Source organism: Neolamprologus multifasciatus, chromosome 14, assembly GCF_963576455.1.
Source record: "Neolamprologus multifasciatus chromosome 14, fNeoMul1.2, whole genome shotgun sequence".
Taxonomy (NCBI): domain Eukaryota; kingdom Metazoa; phylum Chordata; class Actinopteri; order Cichliformes; family Cichlidae; genus Neolamprologus; species Neolamprologus multifasciatus.
In genome coordinates this window covers 32,954,632-32,973,227 of record NC_140452.1, presented here as the reverse complement: position 1 = coordinate 32,973,227, position 18,596 = coordinate 32,954,632, and the positions used below count along the sequence as shown (strand labels likewise).

At 39.4% G+C, this 18,596-nt stretch overlaps 2 protein-coding genes across 2 annotated transcripts; both read right to left on the bottom strand.

Moving 5' to 3' along the window:
- Positions 1-402: 402 nt before the first annotated feature.
- Positions 403-5,193, bottom strand: LOC146504454 (lysophosphatidic acid receptor 6-like). The gene has a single exon (XM_085131019.1). The coding sequence runs from the start codon at positions 4,746-4,748 to the stop codon at positions 3,900-3,902; it is 849 nt and encodes a 282-aa protein (XP_084987145.1). The 5' UTR covers positions 4,749-5,193; the 3' UTR covers positions 403-3,899.
- A 628-nt stretch (positions 5,194-5,821) lies between these two features.
- LOC146504453 (lysophosphatidic acid receptor 6-like) lies at positions 5,822-16,637 on the bottom strand. The gene is made up of 2 exons (XM_085131018.1): positions 16,215-16,637; positions 5,822-8,834 (listed from the first exon to the last, which is right to left on the bottom strand). The coding sequence occupies exon 2, from the start codon at positions 8,753-8,755 to the stop codon at positions 7,898-7,900; it is 858 nt and encodes a 285-aa protein (XP_084987144.1). The 5' UTR covers positions 8,756-8,834; positions 16,215-16,637; the 3' UTR covers positions 5,822-7,897.
- Between the last annotated feature and the right edge of the window lie 1,959 nt (positions 16,638-18,596).

The window sequence follows — 18,596 nt, the reverse complement described above, 5'->3', positions numbered from 1 at the left end:
TCACACATGAACGGCTTCCAAACTGAAGTTCACTAATCTGCAGTCAGCTTGCCTTATTTCCTTCCCTCACTTTTTTTTTAACTTTCAAGAACATTGAAAATAAAACAAATAACAAGTCAATTCAATTTTTAGAGTTTTGTTATTTTAAGTATTGTGTAATTTAGGGATTTTCCCCATCTTATACTAAAATAAGACATTTTTCGTCACTGTTCAGCTGTACACATAAAAATGAGATATGGCCTGTCTAGAAAAAAAAGAAAGCGTAATTTTACATGAAATAAATAAAAAGTATGAAACATTACAGGGCCTAGGCTCATGCGAATTTACAATGATGGATGCAAGATGGTTTGTTTTCAGTTACCTTTAATACGTTTGTAAGTTTTGAACAGACATGATCCGTTTGAATAAACAGATAAAAACATGTTATTACAGTAGATAACCTGTGCTAAAACTAAACAGAAGAACAGGAAACAATTTCTTAAATGTGGCAGCGTGATGATAAATGATTAGACTGGACACAGTGAATGTGCCTCGTTTGGAGTCTTTTTCTGGAAAACATTTAAATATGTGGCGCTTGTGCGCTATCATCATATATGGTGATGATAAATAAAAGTGGCAACAGGTGCACTGGAGAGCCACAGTGCCCACAGACCATTTCTCTACTTATCCCTCCTGACTGATTTTCCTTTTGTTTGGTTTTTAGCTACCGTCCTTGTCACAGCTGGTAGCCCAGATGCTTACAGCCAATTCTGGTTGCACAGGTAGTCCAGCTTCTCCAGGATGGCACATCCATGCAAGAGGGTTTGCTGTGTCTCCGAGCTCAGTCTTGAGTATATGGAGGAGATACCAGGAGATGGGAGGTTGCACAAAGAGAGTTGGACAGGGCCATTGAAAGACCTCAATCTAAAGGGCAAGATCAGTGTCTGCTCATTTCTACTAGGAGGAGCAGGATGAGCACTGCCAGACTCCCACAGAATGACCTCCAGCAGGCTATTCCTGTGCATGTTAGTTATCAAACTGTGAGGAAAAGGCTTTGTGAAGGTGGCACAAGTTCCAACATCCTTTAGTTGGCCCCGTGCTCACAGTGCAGTACCATGTATCTGCATCTTCATCTGCAGCTATGTCAGCTGAGTTAAACCTTCTTCTACTGACCACTGTGCATGGTCACATGTTAACCAAGTTAAACAGCAAATGTATTCAGCACAAAATTAAAATATAAACCTAAATTGTTCCATGCCACCATTTTTATAAACTCTGACATCACAGAAAACTGCATAATGCAGAATCTATAGCAAACACCAGTCAAACATTGGTGAACTTTACTGGTATTTCTGGAAGTTGTCATGAATCTTCAGCTTTAACTGTAGAAAAAGAATTCTTCATCCTTTTACAATCTTTTCCTCCAGGAAACACCACATCAGCTACAGGACAGTTAAGTAATGTACATTTTGCTGTTACACAAAAGAAAACAAACAAAACAAAAAAGCATCTGTATAAACAACAAATATTTGTTTTATTTAAAATCTTTATACACTTTGACATATATTAGCCCAACATTACTGCGACATACACAAGCTAACATTTGTTTAACTATATCAATAGAAACGGATCTACTGGAGATTTAACCTAACTAAATGAAATCAATTTCACTGCACATGGATAAAACAAATCAAAGCAAAATCAAAGAATCAAAACAAAACAAGGGGGAGAAAAGGCAGCAAGTAAGGGAAATTCATTCTTCACAAATTTCTTTCAAAAGAAAGGCGAGCACAGCATAACTAACATGCTAAGATTGATTTAGCTGTCAACAGTTGTAACAGGCAGTGGGAGAGTTTTATATGTGACACTATATCTATCACAATTAGACAGCACAAATTACCACAATGAAACACATAGGCTTAATTTTAGAAAGAGCCATACAGAGCAAAGCAGCAGCAGCTCCCTCTCTAAATGATGTGCCATAAGGTGGGCTGATATAGTGGCAACTAAAATCTCCATCCATTCACCTCTATTTATCCAATTCAGGGTTGAAGGGGTGCTGGAGCCTATTCTAGCTACCATAGGGTGACAGGCGGGGTATACCTTGGACAGGTCGCTAGTCCATCACAGGGCTGCAACTAAAATTCATTTTGAGCAATCACTTGTATTGACAGAAGTTTCAACTGAAACCTTAGCAACCCTAATATCAAGCAGAATTAAACATTATTGTATATTGGACTAAAGCAGCCGTAAGGTTAGAGAGGCTTTTTGTGGAAGAAAGTGTTTCAGGCAGATGAAAAACAGCCCCAAATGAAAAGCTCATAAACTCATAAACAATTCACAAAAAAACATAGAAAACATATCAAGTGTTAACTGAGAAAATGTACCTTTTAAAGACAAATATTAGCCCATTTTAAATTTGATGGCAGCAAGTGATATAAAAAAAGACTCCTCTACTATGAAGCCACACTGTTGTATTAGAGCCAGTATGTCCTTTATCGCTGTCTTATGTAACAAATTCCCTGAAAAAATGTCATCAACATGGGAGCATATGTTGCTCTAAAATCTGTATATAACTTTCAGCATTGATGGTGCCTTTCCAGATGTGCAAGATGCCAATTCCATGGTCAGTAATGCACACCCATACTATCAGAAGTGTAACCTTTTGAAGGCCCATCTCTTCTTTAGTCCAGAGAATTGATCTGACCATAGAAACGTTTTTCAATTTGTGCATTTTAAATGCATTTTGCCCAGAGAAGATGGTGGTGTTCCTGGACCATGTTTACATAGGGCTTTGTTTTCTTTAACTTGGATTTGTCATTGGAACAGTAAATTATGATTATGATTCACATACAGCAATTTCTGCAAGTGTTCCCATGTGGTGATTTCCATGACACAGGCATACTTTTTTGTAATGCAGTGCTGTATTAAGGCCTGAAAATCACAGGACTCCAATATTGATTTTGGGCTTTGATGATGTTATGTATTGTAGATTATGAGATATTCAAGCCTTTACAATTTTACATTGAGGGATGTTATTCTGATTTTTTTTTTCACAATTTGGAGATGCAGTTTTTATAGATTGATGAAACTCTTCCTTTCTAAGATGCTCTTTTTATACCACATTACTGACCTCTCTTTCATGCAACTGAAAAATGTACAACAAGGAGACAACTTATCACAAAAACAAAGCAGCTAGTCTGACTAAAAAGACTAAAAAACACAATTTTTCTTCTGTTTTTCTTATCTGTTTGTTAAAAAGTGGTTTGTTTCATTTCCTGACAGTATTTAGTTTAACAAGCGGTGACTTCCGGAAGATTTTTTTTTTTTTTTAAAAGTCTCTAACTGATTTAGACAAGCTGCTTCCTCAGTTGTGAAGTGAACAAATATAAAGTAGATTTAATGAATTATGTGAGTTTTGTTCACTGTTTTTCTCAACTGCATGAGAAATACTTCAGGAGAAGGCTTTAAGAAAAACACTTCAGTGCGTCTGAATACATCTTCTCATGTCAGATTGTTAATTCTGACAAATGAATTACATGATACTGATCGGGATATTAACTGAACTTGACAAAAATAACATCTTAGTTGCATAAACTCAAAGTGTTGAAACTGCCTTTTTTCACAGTTTCTAGTAAAGCAGATGAGCCACTGGTCTTCCTGTGGTTGAGGTTTTCATGTTGCAGTAAAAATAAAACATGAAACCACTAAGCCAAGCCTTTGCTTTTGTTCTTTTACTTTCTGGCTTTTACACAAATGTTACTGAATAAATGAATGTTGATGGTTAACTGCTGAAAACAGTGCATGTGGTTGAAGTACTTAAGAATCTTGTGCACAAACGGGCTACTTTGTGAAAAACAAAAACAAAAAACAGGCATGTATCATGGGACATCTGATAACAACTCTAGCAGGTCACTAATCTATAGTTCTCTTCCCACATCCTCTTTTTTCTTCCAGAAGGAGTCAAAAGAAAAATAATACATCAGTGGATCCAGACAGCAGTTCAAAACAGTCAGACATGCCAGTGGAGTTATACTGGTATTGCTTTTTGTAACTGCGTGTAGTGGCATGGGCAGAAAACATGTGCAGAATATAACCAAGTTGATGGCAAAAATCAGCATTACGTTCACCTTGTTTCTGACCTTTGCACAGTCACTGAGATGTTTGTGTAGAGTCCAGGAAACCATAACGGTGCACACAATGTTGACTGCTAGCATTGTGACCAGTAACACAATCTGAAGGTAAATAATTGCTGATCGTGTTACACTTTTATAATAATGAGATTGAAAACAAATGTGATCTGTGTGGTTCTGTAAGTGTTCTAAAAATCCTTTGGCCTCTGGGATATTTACCACCAGGAAAAACCCCCAGACGAGCGCTGCTCCTTTCCAGGCATTGCACGAGGTCCGAAGATGGCGAGACCTCAGAGGATAAACCACAGCCAGCAGTCGGTCCACGCTTATGAAGGTGATGAAGGAGGCGCTGGAGCGGAGGTTTTTGCGAAAGATTATTACGCTGAAGAGGCATGTGATAATTCCCAGCGGGGTGCCTGTTGCATGATAGTAGATCCTCATGGGCAAAGAGATGATGGCGAGCAGGTCTGAGAGTGCCAGGTTCACCATGAAGACAGCGTTGGGTGATTTGAGGCTGTGGCGGCGAAGAAGAATCCATAGTGAGACTGCGTTGAGTGGCAGACCTATCACCATAATGCAGCCAAAGATCCCAGCATAAACCCGGTCATGTTCTGTGATGCTGTTTGATGTGTTCATGATGAGAAAAGAAATGTCTGAATGTCCTTTTTAAAGAACGGAAGCAGAGCAGCAAAGGTTCCTCTTTGTGTGCTTTTTCTTTGTGAGTGAGGGTTGACTAATTTGTGACTGTAACTAGTCACACTACAGGAAACTCAAACTCATCTCGTCTCATAAGCTCTCCCTCTACATTTGTGCTTTGACGGTATGGTGATCTTGGATGGCAGAGCCACTTTCATCATGCAGCTCTCTTTACTACACAGAAACTATTGCCTCTCTAAGATGCTGCTTTAACACCAACTCATGTTACTGATCTGTTGCCTATTAACCCAATAAGCTGCAAAATATTGCTCTCACTATTTCTGTTTTCTAGCTTTTGTTTCCTCTGTCTCCTATGATATATTGCTGCAATCAGATTCCAACTTTCTCACTGTAAATATTTTACATGTCTTATTGACATTTGGGACAGTGTCCCAACTTTTTGGATGTGACATTGTAGGATTTTTAAACAAATTGTTAACACAATATGGCTATGTCTAATGTAGGGGACGGCAACCTTTAACATAAAAAAAGCCATTTTAGCCTCTCCTATAACGTGTATAACAGGACATGAATGACTTGAGCTGATTCTATAATATTATACTACAGTTTACAGTAGCATTGCTATCACTTCAGATCAGTCTCTGGACCTTGAAGGAGACGTCAGGGATCAGATGTGACATGATATTTTAAATCTTTATGCAATGCTTTCTATTTGCTGACCATACACACCATACTTGTAAGAACCGTAGTTTAAGTTATAAGGCTTTCTTCACCCACTAAATCATTAAAGTTGACCTTGAAGACCTTGGTGGATGTAAGCCAAATTTTAATGAAGCATTAATATGATCCCACTCTACACACCTACAAAGTTTTATCAGAATTCATGCAAAACTTTTTTAAGTGGAAACCAGAGAAAAAGAGGACAGGACTAAAAACCTGTCTAACCACAACTGTTAAAACACAGAAAAAACACTACTATAAATGGAATGTTCTGCCTGTGAACAAAGTGTTACCACTTTGCTTTAAATTAAATAAATACATGGTTGGTATGATATAGTAAACATACTTCATAGGGCTCTACCAGTTAACCATGTCTTATTTTTATGCGTAGAGTAAACGCTATAGTTTATCAGTGAATTAGCAAATGATAATGTGTCAATACAGAAAAAAACAAGCTATTACAGTAACTAAATGTTGCCCATTTAACTTTCCAAATAAGATATCAGTCAGCCACATGGGAAACACATAGCACAGTATTGGACGACTGCCAGAAGCGGGCTCTTTATCTGCCAGCAATCACCCATTTACCACTTTGTGCCCAATGTGTGGTTGAAAATTCCCCTGATATCACTACAAGAGACTCTTATTTGTACTAAGCGGATACTAGATGGTCTATATTTACAAAGCAGTATTATGTAGATCTGTACAATTATTGTTTTACAGACTAACAAGACTGTCAGAATACATGAATACCTAACGTTAACTTTCCACCAGTTGCTCTGCTCACACAGATCTTTCTTGACAATGCCCAAAACATGATGCTGACACATTATTTGCAGCCATAGAAGTGAGCAGAGGGCCATGAGGCTGCTGTCATTCATTTGACCACACACACACAGTGCCTGTGGCGTGAAAGGGGACCCTCATGTGCAAAGTGAGGATGAGCAGCAGGCTGAGATGACCAGGTTGACCATGAAGACGACATTGGGTGATTTGAGGCGTGACAGCGAAGACGAATCAACGGTGAGCCACTTTGAGAGGCAAGACCTATCACCATAATGAAGCCATATATCCGGTCTTCTGTGGTGATGTTTGGTGTGTGCATGATGGAAAATAAGATATTTCTCTATCCTTTATGAAGTATTACAGCAAAAGTTCTTCTTTTTTCTGTTTATCTGTGTGAAGTGAGGCAAGGTTGGTGCGTGACGCAGCAGCTAGTCTAAAATGTAAGAGGAAACTCAGCTTTTGTGGTTGGTGAAGTTTGCTTTCCATGACATTACAGACGCAATGAAATTATGAAACTCTGCTGCCAACCCTCCAACACTACAGCACTTAACTTTTTTGTTTTGCTTCTCAAGTGGAGATACTATAGGGCCACATATACACATGTGAACACACACACACACACACACACACAATGAAGAGTTGTAAAAACTTCTGTAGCTACCATGTCTGTCACGACTGGGGCAGCAGCCGTGTGATGTGTGGAAGGAGGACTCAAATGCAGCACTTATTCAGATGTGAGGGTCATTTATTAAGAATACCGAACATAAAGTGGGGATGGCAAAACAGAACTAAGGATGAACTAAACTGGGAGAAAGTCAATCAAAGAGTAGCAAACCTGAACATGAAGGGAGGACAGCAGGGAGAGCACGCAGGGGATTCACAGAGAAATGCAGAGTACGCAGGGTGACACAGAGGATGAACACAGATAACGCGACGAGGAACAGAGGCAAACACACACTATAAATACACAGCTGGACCTGATTAACCTGACGAGACAGGGGAACACTAACACCAGGGACCAACAGAGGGAGCACAAACCCAGAAACCCAGTATCTAAAACACAAACCATCCCAAAACAGCCCACAAATAATAATGAAAATAATAACAATAAATACACCAAACACAAAATCACTGAGTCACGGACTCAGGATCATGACAATGTCGATATTTACATTAAGCTTACGATGGCAAGTAGTTGGGGATTTTTTTTAAAATTCAATATGAAAATACTTGACTAGACATAAAAGTGGTTTACACTAATTTCTACATAAATCATCAGCAGTACTTTTACTACAGAAAAGCTGTTCCCCATATTGATCATATGAATGCTGTTATATTGATCAGTATTACTGCTGCTGCTGATGTTTAGGGTTGACCTCATTTGAACTGCTTCATATGGTGTTTAATTTTTGGTAATGCCTCATATTCTATAAAACCATATGTTTGCGGTGGCAGGTGCATCTCTCAATAAACAACTGGCAGTGAGCTTAAAAAAACAAGTTTACAGCTTGATTTTAAAAACAAAATATATTACATTTATTTATAAAATAACACACACACAGCTGAAGTAAAAGGCCTGAGCAGTGTGTGACACAGATTGCGGTATCCCCATTTATTTACATTTACACAACATCTTCTTTTTTCTTCCAGAAAGCATCAAAAGAGAAGTAATACAACAGAGGATCCAGACAGCAGTTTAAAACAGTAAGACATATCAATGGCTTGACATGGGCACAATCCATAGCCATAGTTATAGGCACAGGTAAGAATATAGCATATAAAATCAAGTTTATGGCAAAAATCAGCATTACATTCATCTTGTTGTTGATTTTTGGAGAGTCACCACTGAGATGTCTGTGTAGAGTCCTAAACACCATAGTGGTGCACACAATATTGACTAACAGCATTGTGACCAATATTACAATCATAAACTGAATAACTCTTAATCGGATTCCTTCCAAAGGACATTTTTCAGATTCGTAAGACTCAAAACAAGTAGGGCGAGTGTGGTTATTCAACTGCTTTAGAAAGTCCACACTCTCTAGGATATTCATCAACAGCAAAATCACCCAGACGAGTACAGAAGCCTTCCAGGCATTGCACGACGTCCGAAGATTGCGAGACCTCAGAGGATAAACCACAGCCAGCATTCGGTCCACGCTTATGAAGGTGATGAAGGAGGAGCTGGAGCGGATGTTGGTGCGAAAGAACATGGTGATGATGAGGCACACCCCATTGGGCAGAGTCCATTCCCCTGTGGCGTGAAAGTGGATCCTCATGGGCAAAGTGAAGACCAGCAGCAGGTCTGAGAGTGCCAGGTTAACCATGAAAACAGCGTTGGGTGATTTGAGGCTGTGCCGGCGAAGAAGAATCCACAGTGAGATCGCATTGAGAGGCAGACCTATCACCATAATTAAGCTAAAGATCCCAGCATAAACCCGGTCTTCTGTTGTCACGTCAGTGATGTTTGATGTGTTCATGATGAGAAAAGAAATCCTTCTGCGTCCTTTACAGAAATATTGTAGCCAAGCAGCAAAGGTTCCTCTCTGTGCTGGTTATCTGTGTGGAATCAGAATCAGAATACTTTATTAATCCCGAAGGAAATTAGGGTTACAGCGGCAGCACGCTAATGGCGCATGTGCACTTACAAAGAAACCTTCTGACCAACTTTACACAAACATCACATTGGGGAGAAATGTCAGAAAGGTAGGCTGATAGGAAAAAAACAACGAAAATACATAACATGAGGTAAGAGGAGGAGAAAAAAAACTCCACTCAGACTGAGCTCCTAGTGGGAGAACAGTTTGATAACAGAAAAAACACCTCAGCACAAAAAGCACATGACTATCAATACACCAAAGAAACACAAGACAAGCAACAGGGGCGAGTAAAGGGTAAGAGAGAGCCGGTGTAGACAGCACATCCGGTCCTGCAGCATGTCTGCGCTGGTCCAGTCGACTGCCATCTTCCCCGGTAGGGCACAAGCATCGAAGGCGTTTGGAAAGGGAGGGGGAATCAGTGTGTGCATATCAGTGTATGTGTGTGTGTGCGTCCAGAGTTCAGCTGAGACAGTGTCCTTCGCCCTGCCAGGCTAACTAAATGAGGTGAGGTTAGTCTGCGAGGGCACAGGAAGCTTTGTGACTTCACTCAACATTTGTGGTAACTGACAGAAGTGACACTGCATTATAACACAGTTAAGCTAAGCGTAAACCCCGCATCTTGTGTTTACTGTTAGCCCAGAGTGGCTAACTGTTTACAGCTAGCCACTCAAGGCTAAAGGCTATTACACACTGAACGCGAAAAAGGGACACGAAATTAACAATTAATTAGGTGCCAGTTGTGTAAACGCCTTACGTGTAAACAATTAACTTTAGTTAGTATAGATTAACCACTGTAACTCTACAGTTAGAGTGGGAGAAAAGACGGGGAGTTCTTTTTAAGAATGAATCAGAGATCACAGTATAAAAGTGAAGATAAATATTTCACTTAAGGCCCCGTGGACCACAAAGAAGAGAAAAAACTAAAAATAGGTTCTTAATAATCCTAAAGGATTCTTGCAGCTTTATTGAAATCTCCAAGAGGGCAGCAGGTCTCTCTACATCTGTGCATATCTGTGTGTTTGTTAACTGAGAGATTCTATTGTTCCTGAAAATAACCCGTGTTCCAGTTTAGCTCGTTTTCATTTTACACTGGTTAAGTTTTTTTGTTATATCACACACTCCACTCTAACTGCTTCAGATAATAAATGTGCAGATTTCTTATTTTAAACAAGTAGGGGCTTCTACCTGCTAGTATGTCATACCTGACAAAAGACCTCACTGACAAAAAAATGTTGCTCTCTAGATCATACAAATGCATATACATGTCAACATTGTCTTCAGATAACAAAGTAAATTATACTGATTAAAAGCATTTGCAATGAATTTGAATTTTTTTGAATTTTGAAATAAAAACAGGCCTTTAACTGGACTTGTACCTATGTGTTTCTGTGACATAAAGCTAAGCACAAGCTACAGTTTTCCTCACGACTCCACCGCAATAGAGTTGAGTTCACCTGCATTCATCTTGTTCACACTGTCAGCTGTTTTAACACCTGCTGCTGATTTAGGTGTCAGCTGGAAGCTTGTTTTTATCCCTGGAGTAACTTAAAATTGATAGATCTGATTTTTTTTTTTTTTTAAAAAAGGACTGACTGATGGAACATGTCAAATTTTTATTAAGGAACCAGGCTGGTGTAATTAATTCCAGCAGGCTCTTAAGTATAAGAACTATTTGTTTCAGAAGATAAAATTAAAGCACTTGGAGTTGAGTAACTGAAGTTGCAGTGCAAGTGTAATGAACCTTATGGAAATAATGAATTCAGAATCAGAATCAGAAATACTTTATTAATCCCGAAGGAAATTATAGGTTGCATCTGGTATTAAGGTGCACATAACAAATACATTTTTACCTGACAGAAACATACTTTGTGTTTCCAGAGTATCGTCAGCCCTGCCTTTGGTTTTGGTTTGGTTTGGCCTTCTTTGCATTAACTAGCTTGACAACATTTAAAACCCTAATTGTAGATAACAGGTATAACAAGGGTTGTTATCAACTTGTAGATCATATCAATCTTCTTCTACGCAAAACGATCCCTATGAGTCATGCCTACGCCAAACCGAGATGTTGTCAGATGATGATGATAAAATCACGATTAAAAACGTGAAAAGAACATAAGAAATGTATCAGTAAAATGCAGCATTGTTGCAAATTGAGAGTTAAATATGTTGGCGTGAGAGCTTGCAGAGAATTGAGAATGTGTAGAAAACATGTGAACTTATATTTTGAAACTTTCACTTTTTAAGTTAAAACTTAACTCAAAAGATTGATATTCTCATTGATATTTTCACAAATATACTGAGAGCAGCAAACTTGTTATTTAAATTATACTCATATTAATTTATTTTTTAACTAAATGGTAAATGGTAAATGGACTGATTCTTATATAGCGCTTTTCTACTCTCCCGGAGTACTCAAAGCGCTCTATACAACATGCCTCATTCACCCAATCACACCCATTCTCACAAGCACTTTATCTATACTTAGTGCTTTCTAACGACATTCATACACATTCATACTCATTCATTCAACTACTACTACTTAGAACCACAACTCTGACTACAAGTTCTAAAATCAGTGAATATGAGTGCTCTACTGCGCTTCCTCAAGTCACAAAATGACAAATTTGTGTGCTTTCACTTCTGCACCTATTGCATTAAACATTTTCCCCTTCCACACCCTGACCTACTTTCCCTGCAGACGTGCTGATTTTTGGTTTTAGTTTCATTATTTTCCTCTGAGGTATCTATTCTGTCACTAGTTAGCTAGCATAACTAATATAAGTCTAATAGCCCAAAACCAACCACATGACATTATGTTCTGTACTGACAGAAAAACACTAACATGTTTTTAAAACATGAACTTTAAGTGTCTCAGAGTGACGCTGTGAAACTAGTTCATGCATTTATTACTTCTGAGTTAGACTACTGTAATTCATTATTATCAGGATGTCCTAAAAACTCCCTGAAAAGCCTTCAATTAGTCTAAAATGCTGCAGTTAGAGTCCTGACAGGGACTAGATAGAGAGAGCATATTTCTCCTGTATTGGCTTCCCTTCATTGGCTTCCTGTTAAATCCAGAATTGAATTCAAAATCCTGCTCCTCACATACAAGGTCTTAAATAATCAGGCCCCATCTTATCTTAATGACCTTGTAGTACCATATCACCCCATTAGAGCACTTTGCTCCCGCTCTGCAGGCCTACTTGTTGTTCCTAGAGTATTTAAAAGTAGAATGGGAGGGAGAGCCTTCAGGCCCCTCTTCTGTGGAACCAGCTTCCAGTTTGGATTCGGGAGACAGACACTATCTCTACTTTTAAGATTAGGCTTAAAACTTTCCTTTTTTGGTAAAGCATATAGTTAGGGCTGGACCAGGTGACCCTGAATCCTCCCTTAGTTATGCTGCAATAGGTTTAGCCTGCTGGGGGATTCCCATGGTGCATTGAATGTTTCCTTTTCAGTCACCTTTCTCACTCCACATGTGTTAATAGACTTCTCCTCTGAATCACACTTGTTATTAATCTCTGTCTCTCTTCCACAGCATGTCTTTCATCCTGTCTTGCTTCTCTCACCCCAACTGATCGCAGCAGATGGCCCCGCCCCTCCCTGAGCCTGGTTCTGTCGGAGGTTTCTTCCTGTTAAAAGGGAGTTTTTCCTTCCCACTGTCGCCAAAGTGCTGATCAAAGGGGGTCATATGATTGTTGGATTTTTTTCTCTGTACGTATTATCGTAGGGTCTACCTTACAATATAAAGTGCCTTGAGGTGACTGTTGTTTTGATTTACCGTTTACCATCAGCTAGAACTTACCCTGGAGTCAAGAGAGATCACTACATTTGCAGTGCACAATGCAGTTTATCGATACAAAAGGCTAATATTTGGAGTCTCATCTGCTAGTGAGCAATATAAGCATGATATCACCAATACTGAACATTTCAGATAACGTACAGAATGTATAGAAGGGGTCTACCTTACAATATAAAGTGTTTGAGGCAACTGTTGTTTTGATTCGGCGCTATGTATAAAATTGAATTGAAAATTTAATTGAATTGCTCGAGTTGCTTAACAGTGCATTTTTGACAGAAATGAAGGAGAAATTTTTAATCTTATGTATGTTAGGTATCTGAGGCTGAGCAACCAACGGACTGTAAAAACATTATAATAATAGCTAGAAAATAATAGCTAATGCTCATGTGACTAGAGATGGCACGATACCACTTTTTTATGTCCGATACCGATATTATAAATTTGGATATCTGCCGATACCGATATGAATCCGATATAGTGTGTTTTTTAATCAATAAAACTGTTTTTGTTAATATATTGCTGCTTTTTGTATAAGTTCATACTCAAGTTTAAATAAACAACAACACTAAAGCTATTCTGTTATACCTGTATGTAAAAAATACACTGCACCCAACCTACTCCATCCTCCCTATTCTGGTATTTTAAAGAGTACTTAGCAGAAATATTAAGCAACCTAACTAATAGGGTTGCAAACTCCCAGCAAAAAAATAGGGAACCACCCAGTATCCCCCCCCCCCCCCCCCCCCCCCCCCCCCCAAAAGAGGGACAAGTGATAAGGTGGGGCCAGGTTTCACAAAGAGCTCACCGAAACCCTGGCTGATTGGGACCCACACCCAGTTTCACACCTTGGCTCAGGCGATTAGAAGATCATCAGATGGTCCTTTTGTCCCTCTTTGGGGGGGGATACTCCCACTAGGTTTAAATCTGGGACTCCCCACCATTTGACCTTAGAACTGAAGAAGCTTCTCGGATGAGAGGTGAAACGTCTTCAAGCAACTTAAAGAAGTCCAGATGCTTTTCTTTGCAAGCTCCTTTGACTACAATGACCTGGAGGACTGAGAACCTTCACAGACATTAGACTTAACAGTTACTATATACAGTAATGGACTTCTTTATGTTTTACATCAGATTAAAACTTTGGGTGTAAGAGTCGGATAATTATTTATTAAAAGCTAGACGTTTTAAATGAGAATAAGAAAGAAAAGCATGTCTTTGTGCCCCCTTTTCCCTGTTAATGCCCTATCGGCCCCCCTGGCTAAACTTTGCTAGATCCGCCCCTGCACGGTTACCAGCCGTCAGCTATGTAGAAAAAGATCCTGGTGTAGAAAGTAATATTAAATAAATTCTAATAACAGCTTATCAAGGTTAAACGTGCTGCTGTTGTTCAGCCGCTGGTTTCCTCTTTCTGGTGCGAAGTGGGCCAAAAACAAACAAGAGAGACGGACTCGATCAGCTGATCATTAAGCAGTTTCACGATTGAAGCAGCAGCAAGAAGAGGCACTTGCTCCGTTGTTAAGCTTAACGTGGGAATGCTTTACAAACATTCAGAGACGAACTTACACACTTGCTTTACTTCTCTCTGGGAAAACTTCATCGGAGATGAAATGCTGGTTTGAGGCTAAATACACACAGCCTCTCTATCATGTGAGCACACTGCTCCGACATGCCACGGTTATGAGCCGAGTTATGCCGTGTCACAAGTTTTTTTAGGTGCCTTTTTGATATTTAATGTATCGGATTACATTTTTTATTTCTCTCCAATATCCGATCCAGTAATTTACGTTAGTATCAGACCGATACCGATACGTAATATCGGATCGGTCCATACATGTGACTAGTGTCATCTCACTTGTGTAATGAAAATATGATATGTCCAATATTACATTTCTTTTATTACTAAATTACATTTAAAAATTACAGCAGTAAAATTGAAGTTTCAAATACAGAGCTTCAGTAAATACTCCAACATGCATTTATTTCTGTTTCATATCACAGACAATGGATCATGGTAAGATTAGATAATCATATAAATAACTACAAAATAGCACAAGAGAAGGAGCATTTCCACATTTACTGTTTGTCTTATTACCAGTACCAAATTAGATGCAATCCCAGTTGGCACACTGGCCAATAAACCACCTTTCTTTCGGACAAATGGTCATTAAAACAAATGTTTAACTCGTTTTTTTTCAACACCACCAAACAAGCAGAAAAAAGGCTTTAAAAGCAAGCGGAACCTGAGCTGCATTAAGTACTAACATCTCCAATGTCATGTAATTTTGCTAACATTCAGCTAAAATTTATGTTTTTATGTTCTTCAAAACTGGAATATTTGTATTACTACATAAATAAATGGGATAAAACTGAATACTTACCTCAATACTACCAAGCTTTCTCCTAGGCCGTCACCAGTCTGATGCTCTTTTGTCTGAGACCTTTTAGTCTAACCAAGTTTTGGCTGAAACCTTTTAGTCTGAGTTAGTCAGATGTCTGATGGGTCTTTTAATGAAACGTGACGCTTTTTTTGTTTATCGCCTATTTCTGAGACACATTTAAAAGAACTTAATGAATGCAGCTATTAGTTTGAGTTTTGCAAAACTTTCCTTGCAAGAAGTGTTGCCAAAGTCAAAAGTCAATGTGTGAATTTGTGATTTGGGAGGTGGTTGTAAGTAGTAAAAAGGGAAATAAAAATGATTAATATTCAAATCACAAGTTTGCAGCTCCCAGTATATTTGTGAAAGTATCAACCTAGACATTTATGAATATTTTTTTTTCAGTAACTGCAAATTAAAAACAAACAAACAAACACACAAGCATGTAAAATATGTTTAAAAGTAAAAGTTTCAAAATAAAAGTTCGCATTTCTTTCTTTCTTTTTTTGATTCTGCAAGCTCCCACATTTAACAAACGTATTTCCCTTCATAGAAACAAGACAAGAGATTACTGCTGCCGTTAGTCTTGGGACTTCTCCTACAGACCGGTAAAATAAATATTTTAATTCCAGTTAATTACTTTATCGCTGGATGTGCTACTGTGCTGCGCTTAAAACATGCTATTACCACACATAGTAAATAAATAAATCAGTAAAACTGGCGCTTCTGGTCGATTTTAAACCGCAAGTCTGAACATAATCTGCTCCTGAGGTATGTACTCAGCGTGCTGACAGTTTGCGTTTTAACCTAATAGCTATAGTTATTTTTCTTCTTCTTTATTATTATTATTATTATTATTATTATTTGTTTTGGAAACTTACTCAAATCGTCTAAATGTAGGCTTAATGAAACAACGTCATTTTAAACGCCAAAACGCCAATTTTCGCTTTTCATAATTGTGCCCAGTCAGAAGCGTCTGGAGTTTGATAAGACGGATTACAAGCTACAAGAGGGGTTTAAACTAAAGTTTCTGTGCCTGACTGCAGCTTGGACTGTGCTCAGTCAGATAAGCTCTTCAAATATACTCTGTAATCTACTCTGCGTATCTTTATTCAGGAAGCCTTCCTTTTTCCCGATCTCCCATACGTAAAAGTGGACCAACTACCTGCGGGTCCGCAACTCTTCTGCTGTCGCTTTCCAACGATGGAGCGCCCACATCTGTCGGTGTGTTAGACTTACAGGGAAACAGTTGTGTTTGGGGCGTGGCTTTTAGGACATTCCTTTAGACAACATAAACACCAAAAAGTTTTCCAGTTTGACAGGTTGCATTTCCATGCGTAAGACCGCCGCTGGAATTTAAATTGTGAGACGTTTCCGCCAAACTCCGCATAATAAGGAAAATTGCGCTCCTTTTGCTCCCACTGGACTCTTTAATAATTTTTCTTTGTATCTGACATCAGACATGCCCCAGATTTGTACTGCTTTTCTTCTTTTCTTTACAGAACCGGGCGAATTTGTATACTTGCAGTGCCATTCAAAACGGCAAAACCGAAAATATGGTCAGGACTTTAACGCACTTAGATTTGCTTGGTTGATCTCAGCAAGCATAACACGTTCTGAGTGGAAGAAACAATACAAAAAATACCGTGACGACTTCTGCTTTGCTGTTTGTTTTTTGTTTGTTTTTTAAATTTCACATAGTTCTACAAGTAAACTAATCAACTAATTCTTATAGTGTGGTAGCGAGGATAAAAATTAAAAACACTGTTGGTGAACTGCAAGAGTAGAATGGATACTTAAATGTGATGCCCCATCTTCTCTTTAACTGCATTTCGTTGCCCTGTACCTGTGACATGTGCAATGACAATAAAGTTGAATTCTATTCTATTCTATTCTAATGATGGTGCCCAGAGACAAATTATATTTCATTTAAACTTGCTTTAAATGGTTAGAGGCAAGACTTTGTTTATTTCATTTTGAACTTAATTATGTCAAACTTTGAGAAGTGTTGTTTTATTCTAATTTCATTTTTATTTTCTGCTCGTTAATTCCAGAGTTAATTCCTGACATAAAATGTCGGTTTCATTGTGTTAGATGTAATTTTAAGCTTAAGAAAAACAAATAACTTTATGAAGAAAAACACAATATTGTGCAGTAATATAACAGTTGATTTATTGAATTGGAAAACTCACAATTGAGCCATGTAAGAAACAGATTAAAAAAACCTTAGTGAGACAGTTGAAAGCTATTGTTGTGGCGCTGCTCCCACCCTAGCAACAGGGAGGAAGTGGACCCCAGCCACAGAGGCCAAATCTGCTCTTTACCAATGTCACGTGATGGGTCACATCCAACAGGGGAGAGGAGGATTTGGTCTTGGTGCATTAACACCTCTCTGGCAACAGGCATCTATAGCCAAGCGTCGAAAAATTGTGGTGGAGGCGGTGCGTCGATTGGAGGAAACAGCCAGACATGCCATAGCTGTAGCGCTGGCCAAGCAGGGTTGCTGGATGAATTGGGAGAGTGCTGAAAAGAGGAAACTCTCATGGAGTGAAATCTGTGGAATGGAGGCTCATAGACTAAGTTTCATCATTCCAGCCACATATGATGTGCTGCCTTCCCCGATACATCTGCAGCTGTGGTTTGGAAAGGGCCCATCTTGACTCCAGCAACACTCAAGCACATCTTGGTTGGTTGTAGGACAAGCCTTACTCAAGGCAGATACACATGGAGACACAACCAGGTCCTCAGGTGTCTAGCTGAGAAAGCTGAGTGCAAGAGGAAATCCATCAAATGGCCTGTGTTTGTGTAGCACTTTTCTTAGTCCCTAAGGACCCCAAAGTGCTTTACACTACATTCAGTCATTCACACACTGGTGATGGTAAGCTACACTGTAGCCACAGCTGCCCTGGGGCGCACTGACAGAGGTGAGGCTGCTGAACACTGGCGCCACCTGGCCCTCTGACCACCACCAGTAGGCAAGGGGTGAAGTGTCTTGCCCAAGGACACAACAACCAAGACTGTTGGAGCCGGGGCTCGAACCGGCAACCTTCCGATTACAAGACGAACTGTCAAATCTTGAGCCACGATTGCCCAACCTTTCATGAACCAAGAGGAGCGTTAGTATCCATCAACATTTGTCTGGGAGGTATACAAGCCGAGGACTAGCCCTTCAACCCTGGACCTGAGCCTCCTGAAGGTTGCCGGGGATTGGCAGATGCAAGTGAACTGACATCACTTGGGCACCTAAGGCAGTCAGCTCTGCGACCTGTGGTCTAACTCCCAAAAACTTGCGTATGTCATTGAGCTGACGGTACCGTGGGAGGATGCACTTGAGGAAGTGTTTGCGGTATGCCAATTTGGCAGCTGAGGCAGAGGACAGAGGCTGGAAGATCAAGGTGCACCTGGTGGAAGTGGGGTGCATGGGGTTTATTGCCAGTACAACAGCAAAACTGCTTAGAGATTCTGGAGTCAGAGGACGGGCGCAACAGCAGGCTATAAGAGAATTAGCTAACACTGCTGAGAGGACCAGTCACTGGCTATGGCTAAA

Bases quoted from the DNA above. Each gene is read 5' to 3' on its own strand.
- LOC146504454 (XM_085131019.1), bottom strand. From the start codon at position 4,748: ATGAACACATCAAACAGCATCACAGAACATGACCGGGTTTATGCTGGG.
- LOC146504453 (XM_085131018.1), bottom strand. From the start codon at position 8,755: ATGAACACATCAAACATCACTGACGTGACAACAGAAGACCGGGTTTAT.